The sequence below is a fragment of the Medicago truncatula genome, chromosome 8 (genome assembly GCF_003473485.1).
Source record: "Medicago truncatula cultivar Jemalong A17 chromosome 8, MtrunA17r5.0-ANR, whole genome shotgun sequence".
NCBI classification, from domain to species: Eukaryota; Viridiplantae; Streptophyta; class Magnoliopsida; order Fabales; family Fabaceae; genus Medicago; species Medicago truncatula.
This window is the reverse complement of record NC_053049.1, coordinates 8,176,628-8,197,507: the sequence shown is the minus strand read 5'-3', so window position 1 is coordinate 8,197,507 and position 20,880 is coordinate 8,176,628. Positions and strand designations below refer to the sequence as shown.

At 32.4% G+C, this 20,880-nt stretch overlaps 3 protein-coding genes and 1 long non-coding RNA gene across 4 annotated transcripts; all 4 read left to right on the top strand.

Moving 5' to 3' along the window:
* Positions 1–1,424: 1,424 nt before the first annotated feature.
* Positions 1,425–2,592, top strand: LOC11445045 (protein LURP-one-related 11). Its single transcript, XM_003627394.4, has 3 exons — positions 1,425–1,719; positions 1,930–2,160; positions 2,264–2,592. Exons 1-3 carry the CDS (start codon positions 1,486–1,488, stop codon positions 2,396–2,398), a joined length of 600 nt encoding a protein of 199 aa, XP_003627442.1. The 5' UTR covers positions 1,425–1,485; the 3' UTR covers positions 2,399–2,592.
* Positions 2,593–6,888: 4,296 nt separating this feature from the next.
* Positions 6,889–7,878, top strand: LOC112417019 (uncharacterized). Its single transcript, XR_003007448.2, has 3 exons — positions 6,889–6,939; positions 7,059–7,113; positions 7,593–7,878. It is a non-coding gene; the product is annotated as an uncharacterized lncRNA (long non-coding RNA).
* Positions 7,879–8,925: 1,047 nt separating this feature from the next.
* On the top strand, positions 8,926–13,261 carry LOC11439840 (uncharacterized). Its single transcript, XM_003627393.4, has 3 exons — positions 8,926–9,672; positions 11,660–11,823; positions 11,937–13,261. The coding sequence occupies exons 1-3, from the start codon at positions 9,054–9,056 to the stop codon at positions 13,020–13,022; spliced, it is 1,869 nt and encodes a 622-aa protein (XP_003627441.1). The 5' UTR covers positions 8,926–9,053; the 3' UTR covers positions 13,023–13,261.
* Positions 13,262–14,509: 1,248 nt separating this feature from the next.
* LOC11440383 (translation initiation factor eIF-2B subunit alpha) lies at positions 14,510–18,029 on the top strand. The gene is made up of 5 exons (XM_003627392.4): positions 14,510–14,911; positions 15,714–15,866; positions 15,958–16,099; positions 16,976–17,217; positions 17,602–18,029. The coding sequence occupies exons 1-5, from the start codon at positions 14,576–14,578 to the stop codon at positions 17,806–17,808; spliced, it is 1,080 nt and encodes a 359-aa protein (XP_003627440.1). The 5' UTR covers positions 14,510–14,575; the 3' UTR covers positions 17,809–18,029.
* The last annotated feature ends 2,851 nt before the right edge of the window (positions 18,030–20,880 follow it).

Below are 20,880 nucleotides of genomic sequence, written 5' to 3'. Positions count from 1 at the left end.
TGCAATCCCTATTATGGTGTTTGGACGGTGGAGAATAAAAGAAAGTAGTCGTAGTCCATGTTACATCATTAATCATAGGTGGTATTTTTTTTTTTTTTTTTTTTTATATAAAAGAAAAATCTAGATTGAATGGATGATACCCTAATTCAAGACAAATAATACTTACGAGCTCAAATATGTATAAATGAAGAATTTACAGTTACATCTTATGGTAATATAACATATACTTTAGTCATATCTCAATTGTAAATAAACTTAAGGATTAACAAATGATTAAATGGGGTTAGATGTGAGGATGAGTGTTAATTTTTTTTTATTGAGACTAAAAATTAAAAGTCTTATATTTTACATAAAAAATTAAACCTAAAACAATACCATACATTTACGAAGACACCATCCTGAAAATTTTTAACTTGAAATTTGTCTAAATCTTACTAGAACTAAACTAAAAACATATTTAGGCTTAATTTCTATGCAGTAGTAGCCTGCCATTAGAATAGTGAAATTTCCTCGTGTGTGAGATAACAACAACAACAACAATGTGTAAAAAAAAATCGTATATACCTCGTATTTTAAAAGAGAAATAGATAAAGAGAGTGATGTGATAGATTAATAATATGATAGAAATAAAAAGAAAACGATAGAGATAAAATGAAGATTTGGACCACCGGTTGCGGGGGAGAACTGTAAGTATGGTTTCGTGAGTATGAAGGAGAGAGACAAAAAATTAAGAATAAAGAGGTGATAATGAGAAAAAGAAAGATAGAGACATAAAGTAACAAGAGGGGATTGGTCTATGATCTAGATCCATAAAATACGGTTTTTATGACCATAGAGAAAAATTAGGTTTCCAAATATCATGGTTGTAAAAAGAAAAATCAACAAGAACCAAGATATTTTTTACTGAGCTGGATCAATTACATGAATCAAAACAAAAGATACTATAATTTTATATAAAAAACCATTAAGTTCCATCAAATGACATAAACTTTTAGAGAAAAATATTTAAAGGAAGCACCAATGATAAGCTTTTACAAAGCAACTACAAATAAATAAATAAAACTAAGTTGAATGGTATAAGATCAACCCATATATTATATGCTCTTCAAAATCGGCCACAAGTGGGACCATATTGATAAGGTTGAATGGAATTTGTATTAAACTACTTATGGTTGCCGGTGTGGAATTTTGGTTAACTCCAACTAACTTGTCAAGATATTATTTCGAAAATGAAGGACAAAAGCATAGTAGACAAGATATTGTAATTTAATTCATACATATTTTGTTTAATTATTTTGTTTTCTTGCTTCATCTCAACCACTAATAATTATTCTCGTGCAAATATAATTATTAATGTAGACTTTTGTTTCTTAAGCCACTAATGATTCATGATATGTTTAAATACTTTCATGTGGCTAGGGTTAACCCATACATTAGTATATAAAAGCTCTTTTATTTTTGTATATCCTTATAAAAATTTTAACCATGGGAAAAGTTCATCCCCAAGCCTTAGCTTCCTCTACAACTTGCAATTTCACTTCCAAGCAAGAGAGTTTCACCCTATGGATGAAATCTCTTGTATTGAATGGAAAGGGGTGTACCGTCTTTGATTCCAATGGTCAAATTGCATATAGAGTTGATAACTACAACTCAAATCATAGAGATCAAGTTCATCTCATGGATCAAAGAGGAAATACTTTGTTTACTATTCTCAAAAAGGTAAGCAAAATTTCATAACTGTATGTCAATACCTATAAATTTGCCAACTTTATTCACCACAATTGTGGCCGCGACATCATTTTTTTTATCACGGCCACAATTGCGGCTACATCAGTTGCATTTTACTATAATTTTAAAATTTTGAATTTTTTTCGTTTTTTTAGATGAATCGATCAATATTAACATGTGTATGTATGTTTGTGCGTGCAGCAATATAAGTTGTCTAGGTTTTGGGAGGGTTACAAGCTTCCGGCGACAAGGAACGACCAGAAAGGACCATGCTTTCGAGTTGGTAAAACATATAGCATCTCTAAATGGGATTCAAGTTATGAAGTTGAACTTGGATTGGATAAAAACCAACCATATAATTATAAAATAGAAAGCAGCACTTGCAAGCCAGCTTGCAAAATAATGGACAAGAATGGAGTGATAGTTGCAGAGGTAATTAAGATTTCTAACATTTTTTCAGCAAAGTTTGGTAAACAACATAAACATATATAAATGCTTAAGTACATGTACTAATTTATGTTTTTTCTATGAGCAGCTAAGGAGAAAGAAGTCAACTTGTGGAATTGATCTAGGAAATGATGTTTTCACAATGGTGGTGGAGCCAAATATTGATCTTTCTCTAATTATGGGAGTTGTTGTAGCTTATAGTCTTATTAAAAGTAAAATGTAATTAAGTATATTGGAAAAAAGAGAGTAGTGAACAACAATGATTTGAATCTTGTGGAAGTCATTTTGGTATACAAAATGTATTGCTAAGCCCAGATTCAAGTTTAAGCTTTGGAAATGGCTTGTGATGCTTGTAATCTAGTTAACCATGATGAATGAATCCATTATCCAATTTCAAAATCACTTTGTTTAGAAAAATGTTTCTTGCACTTCTTTTAATTATTATTTGTTTTTGGTGAAAAATGCTTCCACTTATATTCTATAATAACTCATAAGGCTATAGTGTATAATACAACAAATCAAGCTGCTGCAGAAGTTGGTAATTTTGGCTACATGGTTGCAAGTTGTAACATGCAAGTGTTTCTCTTGGTCGACCTAAAACATTTTTTTATATTAGTCATAAGCACTTTTTTTGTGATACTTTTTTTTTTTACTTAACTTTTCTGTAGTATCTAGAAATCACTTTTGTGTCAACAATTTTCTTCCCACTTGTATAAGTTTTCTTCCCACTTGTATCATAAACACAAATATATATTTCTTAGATAAAGAAATCAATTTTTGTGCTAGTTGTTTACACTTGATAGTGATTTTGTAAAAATAGATTATTGCGACTTTGTTGAATGATATATACTATTTTTTGTTAGATTATCACGAGAAAAATTGTGGTGAAATACTATATATATATATGTATATATATATATTTATCTTTTCTAATCTACCCTTATTCCAAATTAGCATTGTATATACACTATTATCCTCAAATAGGATCGTTGCAATCATTTTTGTATAAGACAAACCATGTATTTAATGAGACCAGAGCTTGCAACAGAATTATCAAGCACAACCCACACAAAAAATAATAACAATACAAGAAGAAAAACTATAATTAAAAACATCTCAAATTTAACATAGAAAACTCTTTCTCAATGTGTGAGAACAAAGATCACGGAACTAATCAAGTCAAAAGCTTTTACGAGGGTTTTCTTTGCAAGTTTAGAGGGGGTGGAAGAGAAGACTTTGAGAGATGGAAAATACGAGGAAAAATGGAAAAATCTTTTAATTTTTTTAAAAGAGTAGTTTTTTAGAGAATGATGAATTAATGCATATGATCATATGCATTAATCACCTAAACCATGTTGATAAATTTAATCACAACATAGATTAAATTTTAAATTTGAAGAATTCATATAAACCCTCCAAAATCTCCCCAAACCTCCCCAAACTCTCATCCAATACGATTTTTTAGTTCCCCAAATGATGAGGGTTTTGTATTATGAAAAAAAGTTAACCCCTCAAATCACTTCCATCCCATTTTTCTCTATTTCTTCCACTTGCTCATTCCTTTTTTCTCAAGCATTCCCCTCCATTCCTTTCCAAACTCGCAAACAAAGCCTAGAAGTCTAGAACTATAATGGACTCAAGTAAGTGTCTTCTTAACATCCCTAGAGATTAACAAAGCATCAAAACTATCACCAATTGTAAAAACTAAATAACAAGCAAACATCTCCTCAACAATACAAACTAGCTAAAAGGGAAGGCAAAATTACTAATAAAAATATATTTAAATGGTTAACTGGACGATAGAAATAACATACTAAATTTTCAGTTTGAGCATGTTTGCTAAACTCACTTCCCTCATAAATTAGAATTTCAATTTCTAATTCCACTTTCACATGTTTGCTACGTCTGCATTGTCATAATATTTAACACCTAAACTTGACCTGTATCTTATCATAGAAGGAAAGTGGAAAACAAGCTGCGCCGTTAAATTTTTTTGGATAGCAAAACCATTCCTCGTAAACACAACATTCATGGATCTAAAAAAATACAATCATAATAACAAGAATATAAAATATTATTCATATTTACTTAAGTAAGTCACCTTGGTAGGTCTAAAGGAATTTTTTTATAGCTTGTGACCTACCGTTTTTAGCTAAATAAGCTTCTTAAAAATCTTAGTCTTTTCTATTTAAAAAATTTCTCCTGACCTAGACTTGACATAGGCTAGATTTTAGGTTATGTAGGCAAGGCTGGCATATTCCCTCCCCTACCTGTAATTTTGTTTACATACTCGTGAATTTATCCTTATAAATTTGCATTTACGTTGTTTCTTATTTTCGTTCTTTGTTATTAAAAAATTGCTTTAGTCTTGTCATTCTATGACAAATCTCAAGGCACTCATCTTTCTTATATCTAGGGATGTAAATGGATATCCATGGATGTGGATAGTGTGATATCCGTGTCCGCTCCGTTAGATAAATATGAAATCCGTACTCTATCCATATCCATGCGGATATCCATTTAGCGGGTAATCCGTGGGTTTATACATATATCCATGGATAACATTTATAAAAATAAAATAAAAAATTTGTTTAATTTTTTTTAGCTAAAATTTAGAAACAAAAGTTCTTCACACGCATTTTCTTTTCTACTTAGCAAAACATAATATTCATACATTACAATAACAACAAAGATCATTGACTAAACAAAAACATAAATAAAGTCCCTTACATTTAATAAAAATAAAGTTCTTTGATTTAACAAAAACATAAGTAAAACTCATCATATTCAACATAAACAAAGTTTTTGCTTCAACAATGTCAACCACTTTCACTTCCTTTTAAAGGAGCGTAATAACCGATGATAACACTCACAATACTTAGGGTGTTTTCTTAGGAAGTTGAATGATATTGAGGTTATTTATGTAATTTACTCGGTTTAATAGCGGGTATGAATATCCGCGGGTGTGGATACCATTAAATCCGCATCCGTATCTATTAATTAGCGGGTAGTTAAAAGATCCGTTTATTTTATCCATGTATATCCATTAAGGTATCCACTCCGTGCCCGTGACGGATTTTATCCGCGGATATCCACGGATGCAGATTATTTTGCCATCCCTACTTATATCCTTGAAATTATAATATTTTTGGATACATATTAACTTTAGATGTATCTTTCTTCAAAAAAAAAAAAACCTTTAGATGCATCTTCTATATATATATATATATATATACCTATTAATAAAGGCAATACATTGCTTTGATGTAGCCTATTTTCCTACCTATTTTACCCTTCAAGTTAAGAAACAACAATTGCAAATAAAATTTGAAAAATGAGAATTGGGTGGTTTATTTATTTAAAACAGTAAGTTATAAACAGAATGAGATGGTTAGACATCACAAAGAATAAGTCAATAACTGATTCATGATAGTTTCATTATCCTCAAACTTGCGTTCATGCAATAGACATCACTCATAATCATTATTTCTAAAATTTCTCAAGGATATCTACTTTCTTACATAGACAAAACGTTTGGCATTTACCCCCTTGGTTATCTTCTTATAATTTGTTTTTGGTGAACCCTTCTGCTTACAATTTCTACAATTGATTATTGATTACTATTTTGCAGTTCCAATTCATAGACACACCACCGGTATATGCAAAAGTGAAAGCACAAGGGTTCAAAAGTGAAAGGGTTTGCTTAAAAAGAATAGTGGGGATCAAATTATTGTTTAAATATAGATTTTTGATTTGGTTTAATTTTATAATGTTTCTTCATCCCAATTTATGTTATGTTTAGTGATCGGTAAGGACTCGCAAATCAATGGCTGAAATGCAATAAGAGATGAAAGGGTTCTTCAATCAAGTTTAAACCATATGAACAAATGATGATCGTCTCACACCATTTATCGGCTGCAAATTGGTAATTTTATTTATCAAATTGTCAATTTTTTTAAATGATTTTCATTCATTGGTTTTTCTTCTTCTACATGATCATTATAACCACCCCGTCATTGTAGGGCCTAACTTCGGTATATAGGAGTACAATTTATATAATTTACACTAATTGAACCCACACATCTTTTAACTTCAACTTACATTATTTCTACTTTCAAAATGGTATGCTTATCCTTCATAACTGGAAAAAATGGCTACCCTTCATACTCACTCACTCGATTCATAAAACTATAATAATGTATACACACAGGACATGAAATGCAGAAATCGGGAATAACGATGGAGCATGGCAACAACCTTAATGTAAAAAAGGAGATTAGTATATGCGGTACATGCGGCAGGGCTGCAATAGCTGCACATATTCGGTGTTGGAATGTTGTGTTTTCACTTTCAAGATAGAGAGGTGAGAAAAAGGGGAAAGGTAGTGGTGTCCTTTGCCACCGTTGAAAAGAAGCGGTGTGGTGGATTGGCCACGGAGAAGTCATTGTGAGCACAACAAGTTATCACATAGGTGACGATGCCACCATGACGACAGTAGGGATTTCTTCAATTTTTTTCCTTTCTTCTATTCTTCTTATTCACTTTTTTATATGCTCATTTTTGTTGATTTTTGTTACAACCTGTTATTCTTCATCAAAAAGAAAACCTCTCATACCAATTTTGTTTCACTTATTTCTTCTAAGTCAGTTTCTTATTTCTATGATTCTTATGATTATTGTTATCATGTTTATCTTTTCACAATTTATGAAATAAGAATAAAGGATCATGATTCCAGATTCTTAAGCAAGAAGAAAGTACTCAAAAGTAAGTTTTTATCAATTTCCTACAAGGATTTAACAAAATATTCAATACCATCAACTTTTTGTTTTTTATTTTAACTTTGTGGCTGCTTTGTTCATTGTGCACTGAAATGGGAACTCGAGAACATTGCTTTGAGTAGAGACCATGAAACACAAGGAGGAAGATAAAGCTGAAAAGGTAACCATACATGTACAAAGAACCTTATATGAAATTCTTAAACTCTTAAATTTACCTGAAATTCAAGAGTAGAAAGAATTAGTAGCTGCATGGATATATATTAAAATTACTATGCTATTTCTTATAAGGTTAATACACCACACCTAGGAATTCTAGGCTACACCCAAAAAATTTCTCTTATTAAAATGTTCAGACGGGCACAGGGTTCTTTCTACTATATATTAATTCCCACCTTATATGAACAGGGATTTTCATATATTTCATTAGCGCAGTATATATATATATATATATATATATATATATATGCTATGCTTTTTTTATCTTGAATGTATCAAATAATATTTAAAAGTCAATATGCTTTGTAAATGATACTTACAAATTCACATTCAAATTTTGAAATCATCTTAAGAGTAAGTATATATACTATGCTTTTTTTTATCTTGAATATCCTATTTCTATCCCATATGAGGAATTTATAGGTTCAATATCTCCTATATCAAGTGGAAGGGATTAGAGATTGAGACGAGTGAAGGAATTGAATAAGAGAGCAGAAGAAGATCGAGTGGAACGAAAAAGAAGAATTTGAAGTTATCAAAAAATGGTGCTACATTATCGACAACAAAGCGTGAATGAAAAAAAGGAAAGGGGTCGTTGCATGCAGGCGCTCTTGCCTTCTATTTCTCCAACATTTATCAAACAACAACATCAATTATATGCCCCAGTTTAATTAACATTCCACTTGCTATGTCACATTGACTTTTTCAATCAAAAATATCGCAAAGTATGAGAAGTGATATGACTAATGTGTAAATATGCTTTCACTCCTTTTGAAATGTCTTCGTCCTTTGAAAGACATAAATGTGTTATCAAAGTTTTGTTCTTATTTCTTCTATTGGTTTTCCTTCTATTTTCCTAATTTTATATTTTGTGACAAACTCAAATGGCTTGATAAATAATATAGAGCATATGTTTACTGTTTTTCTGTAAAATGTGTTAGCGATGGAAAAGATTTAATATCTTCATCAAACCAACCCTCATAACTGCCACTCATGTTTCATGTATATTCATCCTCCATAGATAGATGATTATGCATCACAAAACTAAATATATATTAAGTAACTCCGTGTTAAAAAGTGCATGAATTACCTATCTTACATTTTTTATCAAGTTTAATACTTCTCTTTTTGATCAAGCTTGATCATTCTTTTAATTCTAATAATTTTCTTCAAGATATATCAAGAAAAACTAAACAACATTGATGTTAAAAAACATACTGTTTATGAGTTACATGCGTTAGTGCAGTAGAAAGAGCGGACAGAAGGGCACGGGAGTGCCCGTCTGGACGCTAGTATATATATTATGAACTTACAAATTTATTTATTTCCCTAAAAAAATATTTATTGTTACTAAATTATACTCTTAAACTTGGTCCACTAAGCTTATTTTTTAGCTCCATCCATGAACACTTTATTAAGTTATGGTTAAATAATTTTTTTTTCCTATAAATATATTAAATTCCGTTTAGCTCTCATAAAAAATAGTGACATATTAAAGTCTTTACAATTTTTCAACACAAAGTTTTAATCTATGTTAAATTCAATTTTTTTTTAACTATCCTTAAATTTTTTAATTTTTACATGGTATTTTGCAAGGAGTTTTAAACCTTATAAAAAGTTCTTTTACAAAAACTTTTTTTTGAGGGGAAAAAATTTAATTTTTTAAACATGAAATAAATCAAAATTTGAGCCTTTTAATATATATATCCAAATATAAAAATAATGAAAATCCAGGGAATGTAGCTTTGTACTGTTTTGCAGTGATTACATTGACTTGACGTCGTTTAACAAGTTTCACTGTCGTTTTAGTGTCCACTGAGATCTATCTCCTGATTGATTCATTCATCTCAAGAACCCTAACCTGCAAGCAATGTTTTTGAATCAATGGTGGGACCCAAAAAGCACTTCCTTCCAATAATCTTCATCACACTCATTGCATTCATCTTCTATACTTTTCACAACTCTTCTCTCCCATCTTCAATAACCGAATCAAACCCTAATTTCACAGTAAAATCCCCAATTCAAATAAACCCTAATTCAACAATTTCCCCCAATTTCACGTTCCTTATCAAAGTTCTCGCCTTTAACCGCCTCGACTCCGTTTCTCGCTGCCTCCGTTCCCTCGCCGCCGCAGATTACCTCGGCGATCGCGTTCACCTCCATGTTTACATTGATCATTTTGCCCCTTTGAACAATTCCGATGTCGATTTGAAATTAATCGAATCGCATAGAATTTTGGATTTTGTTGATGTGTTTGAGTGGAAATATGGGGAAAAGGTGGTGCATTATAGAACTGGGAATGTGGGGTTGCAGGCACAGTGGTTGGAAGCATGGTGGCCTGGTTCAGATGACGAATTTGCTTTTGTTGTAGAGGATGATTTGGAGGTTTCTTCGCTTTATTACGAGTATGTTAAAGCGTTGATTGTGAATTTCTATTATAATGGTTCTAATTACAGTCCTTCCATTTTTGGTGCTACATTGCAACGTGCAAGGTTTGTTCCAGGTACCATTCTGTTTTTGTTTACTTTGCTTTAAAATGAAGTAGACTTGTTACAATGGTTGGATTTATTACATTGTCATTTATTGCAATATGCAAAGTTTTAAATTGCTTTTGGGATTCTTGGTATTGTAGAGAATTATAGTGATATGTAGCTGTTAGAAATTGAAGATAGGGTTCATAGTTGTAGGGAAATATCAAAGCTCTTTGAGCTGAATCTATTGATTGTGAATTGTTGAATGATTACAATGATCATTGATTCTATTTATAGAATGCTATGCTATTGAGCTCTAACTACCGGTAACTAACTCTTAGAGTTAGTTACAGGGCTTTACTAGTCTACTGCTTGTCTATCATAAGAATGGTGCAACTGTAACTAAGTCTTGTTATTTACATTTAGTTACATAGCGATATGCTACTCTATGTGTTATGTACCATTCATAGTGGCCACTGTAGTCTCAATGACAGTTGTGTTAAGGTCGTGGAAACATAAATAAACAATTTGGTCACAGTCTTGGACTTTTTTTTATAACCTTGGTTATAGATTCAAGTCATGCAATCAGTCATTATTAAATACAAGATCATTAGATTAGGCTTTCAATACTATTCATGAGGAGTGTGACTCTTATGTTGATTCTTCCATATCAGGAATTTTATACAATAAAATTGCCCTTAATTTTTGCTTTAAAATAGGCCACTTGGGTGTTGATATTGATAGCAAATGGAGATTAGATGTTGGACGAGTTAGGTAAGCGAATACTTCATGGATGGGGATAATGTGTTGTTTGTTGGCTGTGCTATGTGTGAGAGAGATAGAATAGAAATGGCTTTCAGAGATGCTTGTATTTGTGAGTAAATTGAATGTATAATGTATCCCTAGCTTTTTTACCATTTTTTGTATCATATTTGAAGTGAATTACTTAGCTGGTGTCCTCATATAGTTATTCATCAATTCTGCTAATGATATCTTGGGGAAGGAAGCTGCAAATACCTACTGTTTCACAATGTTAGTTACTAAATACCTCTGTTATAGTGGTAGTGGTAGTTGGGTGGGGTTTTATGTGTTAGTCTTCCTTGTTGTCATGGTTGTCGGACTCAAGTTAACTCAAAATCATATAAGTCTACAATTTTAGTATCAAAATTAAGTTAGGCTGATTAAAAGTTGTTTTTGTTTAAACTTAGGTACACCCACATAGACGCGTTTGACTTGCATAGGTTCACAAGCTTGAGGACAATTGAATGAGGCTACATAATACTTAGCTTTCCCAGAAATGACAATGGTTCAGTATATATATATTTTTTTTTGACAAATGGTTCAGTGTTTTTAAAAACCCATAATACACCGGCTGAATTATAAGGCTCCATAGTGCACTAAAAATCAACTTCACAGTTTTAGCACTTGAATCCATAGATTCATCTGACACCTCAATGTGAACCCTGAATCCCATAGCTCCTAAGATAAACAAAGTCACGAATGAGAAAACACGAACAACCCTATTATTGTAGCTTGCAATGAACCCAACAGGTCAATGAGGTAAGTGAACCCAACAAACTGAAAAAACTCAGCTTTACTTAGCTGAATCCATCTCCAACAAGGGGAACCCGATTCCACCATCTTTCGCTCTTCATTAATTTTGAACCTTTTGATGATTTGTCATTACATCTATCGATTTGAACCTGTTATGTAAGTTATATTTTTTGTGCTAAGTTGTAAACATGTCTTGTGATGTGTGAATCTATCCAATTTTAAATATGGATGCTATGTTTTTGTATTCTGGTCTGGTCGTAACTAAAGTGCCACCGAGTTGAATCCTTTTTTTGTGTTATGGTCTGGTTTTGTGTGGTTGATTAGCTACAAAAGTGACACCAAGTTTAACCCCTTTTTTGGTGTTGTTATGTATTTAATTTTGCATTTGTAATTGTACTATGCTTTTCCGCTACTTTGTGAATTTGTTTACAGTTTATTGATGATATAATTGGTTTCTGGTTGCAGGTAAACATGGCAACAAATTGCAGTTGGATGACCAGACACGACTTTTCTTATACCAATTGGTTGGTACGTGGGGACAAATTCTCTTTCCAAAGCCATGGAAAGAGTTCAGGTTGTGGTATGACAAAAACAAAGCGAAGGGAAATAAACCATTTCTTGAGGGGATGGTAATAAAAATTTCAAAAGAAAAATTGTTTCTTTTTCTTCGCTCTTATTTGATTCTCAGGCAGACACCATCAGTTCAGTTAATTCCTAAATTTAGTTTTGAAAAATTGTACAGGTGACTACAGGTTGGTATAAGAAGATGGGGGAGAGAATATGGACACCTTGGTTCATCAAGTTTATTCAATCCCATGGTTACTATAATATCTATGCCAATTTTTTGCATGAGAGAGCATTAAGTGTCTCTCACAGAGATGCTGGAGTGAATTACGGGAAAACTGCTGGACCTGATTCTCAGTTACTAGAGGAAAGATCTCTAGATTTCAATATTTTGGAAATGCAGCCTTTGAGTAGTTTAAAATGGTTCGATTTTTGTTTCAGAGAAGTACTTCCAGGAAGATTTGTGAGGAACTTGGAAGAACTTGGAGCTTTGCTTCACTCTATGCAGAAACAAGATAGTGTCTTCTTAGTAAATCTTTTAGGGGTGTCAGATGCTGTAGCAAGAAACTTGCTATGCCACTTTGAGAGGCTAAATATAAGGAATTATATACTTATGGCGCCCCCTTCTGATTCCTTATTTGATCTGGCAAGGAGGGGACATCCTGTAATTAATGTAGACCAATTTGTAAGTAGTATTGGAACAAATAAATTGAGTTCACAAGGTTCGAGTTTTGAAACCATCAAGGGTATTGTGGCAAAGGCTTATGTAATTAAAAAGTGTATTGAGAATGAGTATAACACATGGGTTTTGGATGGGAGCTTGCTTCTTACTTCCGATGTATTGCTCGAGTCTAGAAATCCCAACGATGACTTCTGTGTTGCAAACAAGTTGGAACTGTTTTATGCTAAAAGCTCACCGTCTAGTGAAAAAATCTGGACTAATGGCTTTGTGTCAAAAATTGTAGCCATGGCAGACTCTTTGGGAAGAAAAGACTCATCAAACCAAGGTAGCCTAAGTTTTGTGTATATTGTAACAAAATTACTGGAACAGAATGGTGCAAGTATTAGAAGAGTTGACGGAACATCTTTTGGCTTGAAGATTGGGTCAGGTGGTGTTAGTAAATCTTCTCTGGAGGATAAAAAGTTGGTATATTGGTCAACTGAGATGGAGCTGGATTCGATTCAGAAACGGCTCGAAGAGTTGAATTTGTGGAGTATAGACAATGAGTTATCCTGCACTGCTGTGGTTTGTCACAAGTCATAGCTTTTTAGGGTTGGTAGAAGCAGTTCTACATTTTAATTTTGTTCCTATATTTTTTTTTTGGGTACCAATTTAGCAGTTCTACATATTCTTTGTATTCATTTTTTATTATTATCTTAAACAAATTAAGTTGCAAATGTGAGGCTTAAGATAGATTGGAATTAAACAGTGAGTTGAATTTTGTGTTCTGGATTGAAATATTTGTTTTTATAGTAATCTCTTCCACGACAACTTTTGTTGTATGTTTTGCGATTATTACTTTAAATTTTATCTTTTGTTATCAAATCGAACGATTTGTTATTTACACACAAAAGTGATTTTGTTTCTAACAAGCTTATACACTAGACTCTCCAATAAGTGATAGCAAAATCAAGTTTGCCTTGATGAATGATGAGGATTCATAAGTTGATTCATGCGCAATAGATCTTTGTATTGAAAGCATTTGCGACAATTCAGTATAGCCCAACATTGTGTTCTATTAATTAGTAATAGTGTCATGTATTTGATGTAAGAGACTCATACAAAAAGGAGAGATTGGTCGGTTAAGTGTGTAGTTATATAATGATAAAACTTGATTGAGTTCTGTTTGTAAAATTGATTATATTTTTTTTTTTTTAAACTTAAAATTGATTATAGTTAAAAATGAGTTTAAAATAAATAATTTAAATTTGGATGTTTGTTTATATGAAAATGTATTGAACAATAAATTTAAGAGTAGACATTACTTTTGAAGGCAAAATCTATAAATTTAAACTTCAAGTTAAAATTAATTATATTATATTTTATTTTTGAAGCAAGTTATAATTAATTCAAAATCGAAACATTTATTTTCTATCATTGTTACAATTCTATTCAACATTAGCTACCCCTACATTTTAAATGTTGAGATTTCGGGGTTATATTATAGTTTGATTTGAAGTTGTGTTATACCTCTAACTATAAGAAGGTGTTACATCTCTGACGCAAACACTACGATTGACCTCGTTCAAAAGGGCATGCATATCTTTCACAAATATGAATATTTGATATGGACTATTAAACTTCTGCTTAGAGATTGAGTGGTTCATTTGCAACACACTTTGCGTGAAAGTAACCTTTTAAAATATGTTCTTTTAAATTGATTGGTAATGATCTCGATGTCTTCCATGAAGTCATTTCGACATGACATATGTTCTTTTAACGGGTGTCATTGACATTGACATTGACGTCAAGTTTGTTTGGTCTAACCATCTAGTTAGAGTCTTTAGTTTTTTTTTTTTTTTTTTTCCCTTTAGAAAAATAACAAAAATCAATTTTAATCTTCTCAATTACTTCTAACTCCCAAAAGAAAATTCAAACATATCCTAAGATCTTATATTATTTATTTATTTTAAGTTGGTTCATTACAAGTTTTTTTAATTTTTTTTTTTATGGAGTTCATTACAAGTTTCATTAACAACAAAATTATGACACTCAAATTTTAAGTTTTTTTGTTTAAAAAAAACAAAATTACGGCACTGAAATTGAAATTAGGGATCACTAACAAAGAATCAAAACGCAAGAAAAAACCACAACGCATGGAAACCGAAGCTCCATCAATGGAGAATCCCAAAATCTCCGCTTACTACCAGACCCGCTTAGCGCACTTTGGTGTCGTCAGCACCGAATGGTTAGCACAAGCTCAATCTGCGACAAACCCTAACCCACCACTACCATCATCTTCAACAAATTCTCACACTGATAAAGATACCAATTTCTCTGTAATCGATGAATTCAACAGGTGGCGTAATCATCCTGATTTGGCAGAAGCAGTTGCCGCAATTCGGGCTCTTGCTGCTGTTATTAGTGCTAGTAAAGCTTCTACAATGATGCAGCTTGAAATTGAACTCAAAAACGCTTCTGATACTCTTAAAGTATGTGTTTTTCTCATTCTTGATTTACCTTTTTTTAACTTAATTTCATGCTAAAACCTAATGATAGTTTCCCAATAGTGGGTTTGGTTTGGATTGGTTTATGAACATTTATTTGGATTTATTATTATTAGTTTGGCTAGTCTTTGGGAGGGAGAGCTTATAGAAATAGACACGAGAAACGATATTGACACTCACACATAGACAACGATAATAATTTTAGAAAATAGAAGGAATTGAATGTAACTACATGCGTTAGTATGAGATGCTTCGTATTTATGAGCTTGTGCAAAATAGCTTATGCAAATTAATAAGCTTTTTATGTATTATTCATAATCTTGTCTAAGGTAGTTTATGAAAAAGTAGGTTATGAAGATACAATTTTCGTTAGTAAGAATTTGTGAATTAACATAGAAGTGTAATTTGTGAATTTTTATCTTTTGTTATATAAATGGCTTATACATAAGTGTTTATCATGATAAGTGTTTATGCTATAAGTTGTTTATCCAAATAGGTTCATATTCATAATCTATTTTTGGTAGTTCAATGAGTTTTTCAGGATAGTTGATAAAAACAACAGTTAACCACGTTTTGTATTTGTTTTGATTATAGAAATAGATTCATATAAGCACCTGTGTGATGAGCCCTTTAGTCGGTTAAATGTATCCCAAATGAGATATGAAAATAAATAATGTTGTAAAATAGTTAGCGGTAATTTTTATTTCTTTTATATTTTTGAATTATTGATTTTGTTGATCAATTTGTTATGTTGAATGTGGGTTTAATCTAACATTTATGCTGACAGGCATGGGATACAACCTCTATATCATTAACAGCGGCATCTGACCTGTTTATGAGATACGTGACAAGGACCTCTGCTTTGGAATTTGAAGACTTCAATTCCGCTAAAGCTCGCTTGATTGAGCGTGCTGACAAATTTGGGGAAATTTCCTACAAGGTTTGTTTGTGTGTATGGTTGGTTGTGCTGTTAACTCTTTTTTACTCCTGATGGTGCCTGATGTGTTTAATTGTTTGTTTTGTTTTTGTAGGCTCGCAAGATTATTGGAATGCTTAGCCAAGATTTTATATTTGATGGTTGTACCATTTTGGTACATGGTTTTTCGAGAGTTGTCTTTGAAGTTCTTAAACTGGCTGCACATAATAAGAAGCGCTTCCGAGTCTTCTGCACAGGTTTTTTTTTTCTCTCTTTCTAAATGACTGAATGCATGTTTGCACATTAGGATACATTCCATAATGAGTGGTTCACATTTTATACCCTGTTTTGAATCTTTTGATAATGGCTTACAAGTCATGGCTTGATCCAATTGAAACCGTCTTTTTCTTACTTCTTCTAAAACTATGGTTGAGGCTCAATATCATGTTCAGATACCAGTCAATGTGATTGTTTAAAACAAGTTTGTGGATGGAGTTCAGTTTGCTTGAAATCCAAATATGCAGTGAATGTGATGAAATTCACTGTTTGTTAGGAACGACTAATGAGTTAAGTGAGGATAAAACAACTATACTAGTAACTAGACTCATTTAGGCTTTTTTCAAGAGTTAGAAGGGAAAGGAAGTAGAGGTCTACGGGGGAGGATGGGAGAGAAATCGCTCATCTAATTTGGGAGAATGTTTTTGGAGGGGAATGAAAGACTTATGACCAATATTTTATGTTTACGGTGTATTATAAGAAGGATAGTATTTGATCATGTTTTAACCTTTATGTCACTTCAATTTCCTTAACATCTCATGGTCTCCCCTCTACGGGGAAAATTATGAGTTTTAGATACAAACGACTAAACACTAACCCCAATTTATAGGGATACAAGACTCCTAAACCTAAATAAATAAGGAAATCAGGAAGGAAAAAAATGATCAAAACTAAGTAATATAGATAGATACTAATCTTAGTAAATATTCTAAGATAAGAAACACATCCTACAAGATAAACTTTAGATACTCTAACATACTTATTAAGATATTATAAGATATTTTCATATATTAACATATTTTCACTGCTACCAATTTGCGATTCAAACTTCTTAACTGTTTTATCCAACATTGCAGAGGGGAGACCAGACCGAACAGGTTTAAGGCTGTCCAATGACCTGGCCAAGCTCGATGTTCCTGTGAAACTTGTGATAGACTCTGCAGTGGCTTATACTATGGACGAGGTGGACATGGTTCTTGTGGGTGCAGATGGAGTTGTTGAAAGCGGTGGTATAATTAACATGATGGGGACATACCAAATTGCGTTGGTTGCAAAGAGTATGAATAAGCCAGTTTATGTGGCCGCTGAAAGCTACAAGGTGCATTTGACTATTCAATACTTTATCGATCAAATATTTCAGTTGTTACCCCTCTGTTCTTAAATATAAGGCTGTTGACTAATTCATAAGAATTAAGAAAGTTGGTGGTAATATTAAATTTGTTGACAATTCATGTGTTACAAGTTTACCCTTTATAAATGATAACTAGTTTATGTTTTTATCATAGTAGTATATTTATTACATATGTTTTTATCATAGTAGTATATTTATTACATACGTTTGGAAAATTGAAATGATCCCACAAAAAGCTACAAGGAAAAATCACAAGAGTACTTTAGAATGCATGCATTATTCTGCTAAGTGTTATATTTATTAGCAATGGATCTCGACTAATTTATATGTTCTGTTTGTGTTACCCTGCAGTTTGCTCGTCATTACCCTCTGGACCAAAAGGATTTGGCACCTGCCCTACGACCAGTTGATTTTGGTGTCCCTATTCCATCCAAGGTTGAGGTGGAATGCTCTGCCCGAGATTATACTCCTCCTCAATATTTGACTTTGCTTTTCACAGATTTAGGTGTTCTTACTCCATCAGTTGTTAGTGATGAGCTCATCCAGCTATACTTATAACCATCCCCGTATAATTTTCTTCTGATTTTTTAAAAAAGTTGGCCTCAGTTCAAGATAGTCTCTCTTATTAAACAATTTTGTAATACAATTATGTGCAGTGGCAACTTCAGTATAACTGAGGAAAGTTTCTATTGTATTTGTTCGGTTAAGTTTCTGAGAAATGCAAGGGCTGCAAGTTCAACCCATATAATCAATCGCATTCCCTTCAGTTTTTTCGGTTTTCACTATTACCATGCATACACTTTTAGCTATTTTTTTCTTTCTTTTTCCCATGGATTATCACAAGACTGGTAAGAGATTATTTGATGCTATCTATGGTTACTAGTAGTAGTGAGTATCATTTAGATCAAAACGTTTGACTATTGAAGTTCATAAAAAATGGTGATGGTCTAACATATTTCCTAACTCACATATCAAACACCTTCTACACTTTCTTTGTTTCATCACCGTGCATCTCAGTCTTCATGTCAAGCCACTTTAATTTTTTTTACTGCCTTTAGTACTTAAATTGGTATCACAAATCATATATTATTTTTGTATAATATTTACAGTAAGTTGTACTTGAACTTACTCTTGCAACGTAATTTAAACATAAATATTCATTTAATAATTAATTTGTTACATTATTTATTTTATAAAAATTTATTAAAACCTTCATTAATTTATAAAATACATAACATCTTCACAAATATCCATGTAATGAGATTTTATGTATTTTTTTCTAGAAAACACTCCATCTAGTTTTGGCAAGGTAAAACCCACCAGATCAAGCTACCTCTAATTTAGATTTATTGTTTTGGCAAGGTGGAGAAGATTACTATTAACTCTCACTAGCGTCCCGTGCCCGTCTGTCCGCTCTTTCTACTGCGCTAATGTGTTTATAGACTTGACTATGTTTCTTGTGAAAATATTGGTTTTGTTTTAAGTTTGCATGTAATTTATATATTTTTCATGAACCTACAAATAAAATAATATACAGCAATGATAACCAAACACAAAAATATAGACACAATACCGACACCGTATAGAAATATGGTATTTTTCCCTTTTTCTATCTTTTTTTCTTCTTCTCTCTCTACCTCGTCCCCCCTTTTCAACAACTCTCTCTCTAGCCATGTCTCTCCATCTCACCACCGTCTCTTCCCTCTTACCACCGCCACAACATCCGCTCTCTCTTTCTCTGAGATTTGACCTCCTCTCTCCACCGCCTCCTGCTTCTCAGATCCGACCTCCACAACCACAACAAACAGTGAGCTCGTCCCTCCCTCCATCCTTGTCGCCTCCTGTAGCCATCGTTGTCTTCTGTGACTCCGACCCCCACCATAACGCCCTCCTCCTGCGACCACCATCCTTTCTACCCCGGTCACAATTGCCTCTTCCTTCTTCTCGACCTAACCACCACCAAAGTCAGGGAAGAGAGATAGCAGAGAGAAGAGGGAGACTGACGTACAGAGAGAGAATTATTCAGCTGAAAACTCGATTTTGCCCTTGTACTTTAATAAAAATTACAAAAAAAAGTAACTGCTGTCGTATTTGTGTCTAAATATGTGTGTTCATCTATCATTTCTGAATAATATATTACAATTCTTTATATATTACAACAACACCATACAAAAACCATGAATGCCACAAATTTCTCAAGTGACTTAAACAAACAAAAATGGTAACCATAATTTATGGACTGTTCCAAATCGTGTGTCATAATACTTAAGCATGATATTTATCCTCGTACTACTTGGTCTTTTCATCCCACTATGTGGCTTTGTTTCTATATTTTTTGCACCATCTCTTGGTACTTTGATATTTCTTGTGCCCTCTTTTTCAAGCTTGCTTATACTACTACTTCCCTCTTTGATTCAAAAAACCTAGCATTATTCAATACATGAATCAAAATTGTTAAATATAGAGTTCACCATCAAAGTGTAAGATGTGTTCATCATCTCAATTGACACCACACTCTCAATGTCCATAAAAGAAAGAGAAATATATTAAATTTAAAGGATGGAATGAATCTCTTTCCATGTTGGCTTACTGATGGATGTATTGGGTTGTGTGCAGCTTTCCTTTCGATGTTTTATAGCGTAGACTCGTCATAGGTGTAAGGTACCCTGGCGGTGGAGTGTCAAGTGTGGCATGCTTTATTACATTCTTCGGTGGCGGCATGCATGTGGAATTCCTCTTCCATCTTCGTCGTCTCTTGTTTTTTCATAATTTTTTTTCTCTGAAAAATATAATACAAATAGAATGACAACAATTCAGATAAATATCATCTAACAAACATCCATTAAATGTTGATGAAGGAAATGAAAGACTAATAATTTTTTTTTTTTTTGTAAATATATACCAGAAGATATAATCAAGACAATGACCCTCACTTTGATTCATGTATATACCTCAATTTTATTTTCTCTGATAATTTTTTTTTCATTTCCAATTTGATATGTATTTTTTCTTCTTCGCCACCATTGTTTGTCGCCAAAGTATAGATATTTGAATGCTTTAGACGTTCATTGTTCTCTATTTTTTGTACAAATTACATACATATTTATGCAAAGATACAAAATCAGGATATAGAACATAATCTAAAGCAGCACAAAGTGTTAGGAAGCTTATTAGGACCATCAATCAACTCTTGCAAGAGGTAGAGAGCCCCTATGGATAAAAAAGAACACCATCATTATTAAAAAATAAAATTAACATAAGAACTCATCAAAGCATAACTTGCAGATACATACTCTAACTGTTGCACCTAGAGGATTAACCAAAAAAACACATTCATGATGGTAATGTAATTCGTTGTCGAGGAATTCAAATGCATATAAGGAAAAAAAAACACTATACAATATCTACGAAGCCACTTCTACTATATATGTGTCCACGGTAGTCTTAGTTCTTAAGTAATTGCATCCTTTTGGTTGTTCTTGTACAATCCGCCATCAAGTAAGATTGTGCAACCAGCAAATGAGAGTGTATTGCAACATTAGAATGAAAACGTTAATTAAAATAGATTGAAATTGAGAGTGAAACATACAGTCAAAATTCTGCAGAGTTTAATTAATGGAAAAAAATTCA

What these genes read in the sequence shown, in the direction of transcription:
- LOC11439840 (XM_003627393.4), top strand. Translation starts at nt 9,054, where the DNA reads ATGGTGGGACCCAAAAAGCACTTCCTTCCAATAATCTTCATCACACTC. An exon ending in ACGTGCAAGGTTTGTTCCAG is followed by an intron (nt 9,673 to 11,659) that starts GTACCATTCTGT and finishes TTCTGGTTGCAG; the next exon opens with GTAAACATGGCAACAAATTG. An exon ending in AACCATTTCTTGAGGGGATG is followed by an intron (nt 11,824 to 11,936) that starts GTAATAAAAATT and finishes AAAATTGTACAG; the next exon opens with GTGACTACAGGTTGGTATAA.
- LOC11440383 (XM_003627392.4), top strand. Translation starts at nt 14,576, where the DNA reads ATGGAAACCGAAGCTCCATCAATGGAGAATCCCAAAATCTCCGCTTAC. An exon ending in ACGCTTCTGATACTCTTAAA is followed by an intron (nt 14,912 to 15,713) that starts GTATGTGTTTTT and finishes TTATGCTGACAG; the next exon opens with GCATGGGATACAACCTCTAT. An exon ending in TTGGGGAAATTTCCTACAAG is followed by an intron (nt 15,867 to 15,957) that starts GTTTGTTTGTGT and finishes TTGTTTTTGTAG; the next exon opens with GCTCGCAAGATTATTGGAAT.
- LOC11445045 (XM_003627394.4), top strand. Translation starts at nt 1,486, where the DNA reads ATGGGAAAAGTTCATCCCCAAGCCTTAGCTTCCTCTACAACTTGCAAT. An exon ending in TGTTTACTATTCTCAAAAAG is followed by an intron (nt 1,720 to 1,929) that starts GTAAGCAAAATT and finishes TTGTGCGTGCAG; the next exon opens with CAATATAAGTTGTCTAGGTT. An exon ending in ATGGAGTGATAGTTGCAGAG is followed by an intron (nt 2,161 to 2,263) that starts GTAATTAAGATT and finishes TTCTATGAGCAG; the next exon opens with CTAAGGAGAAAGAAGTCAAC.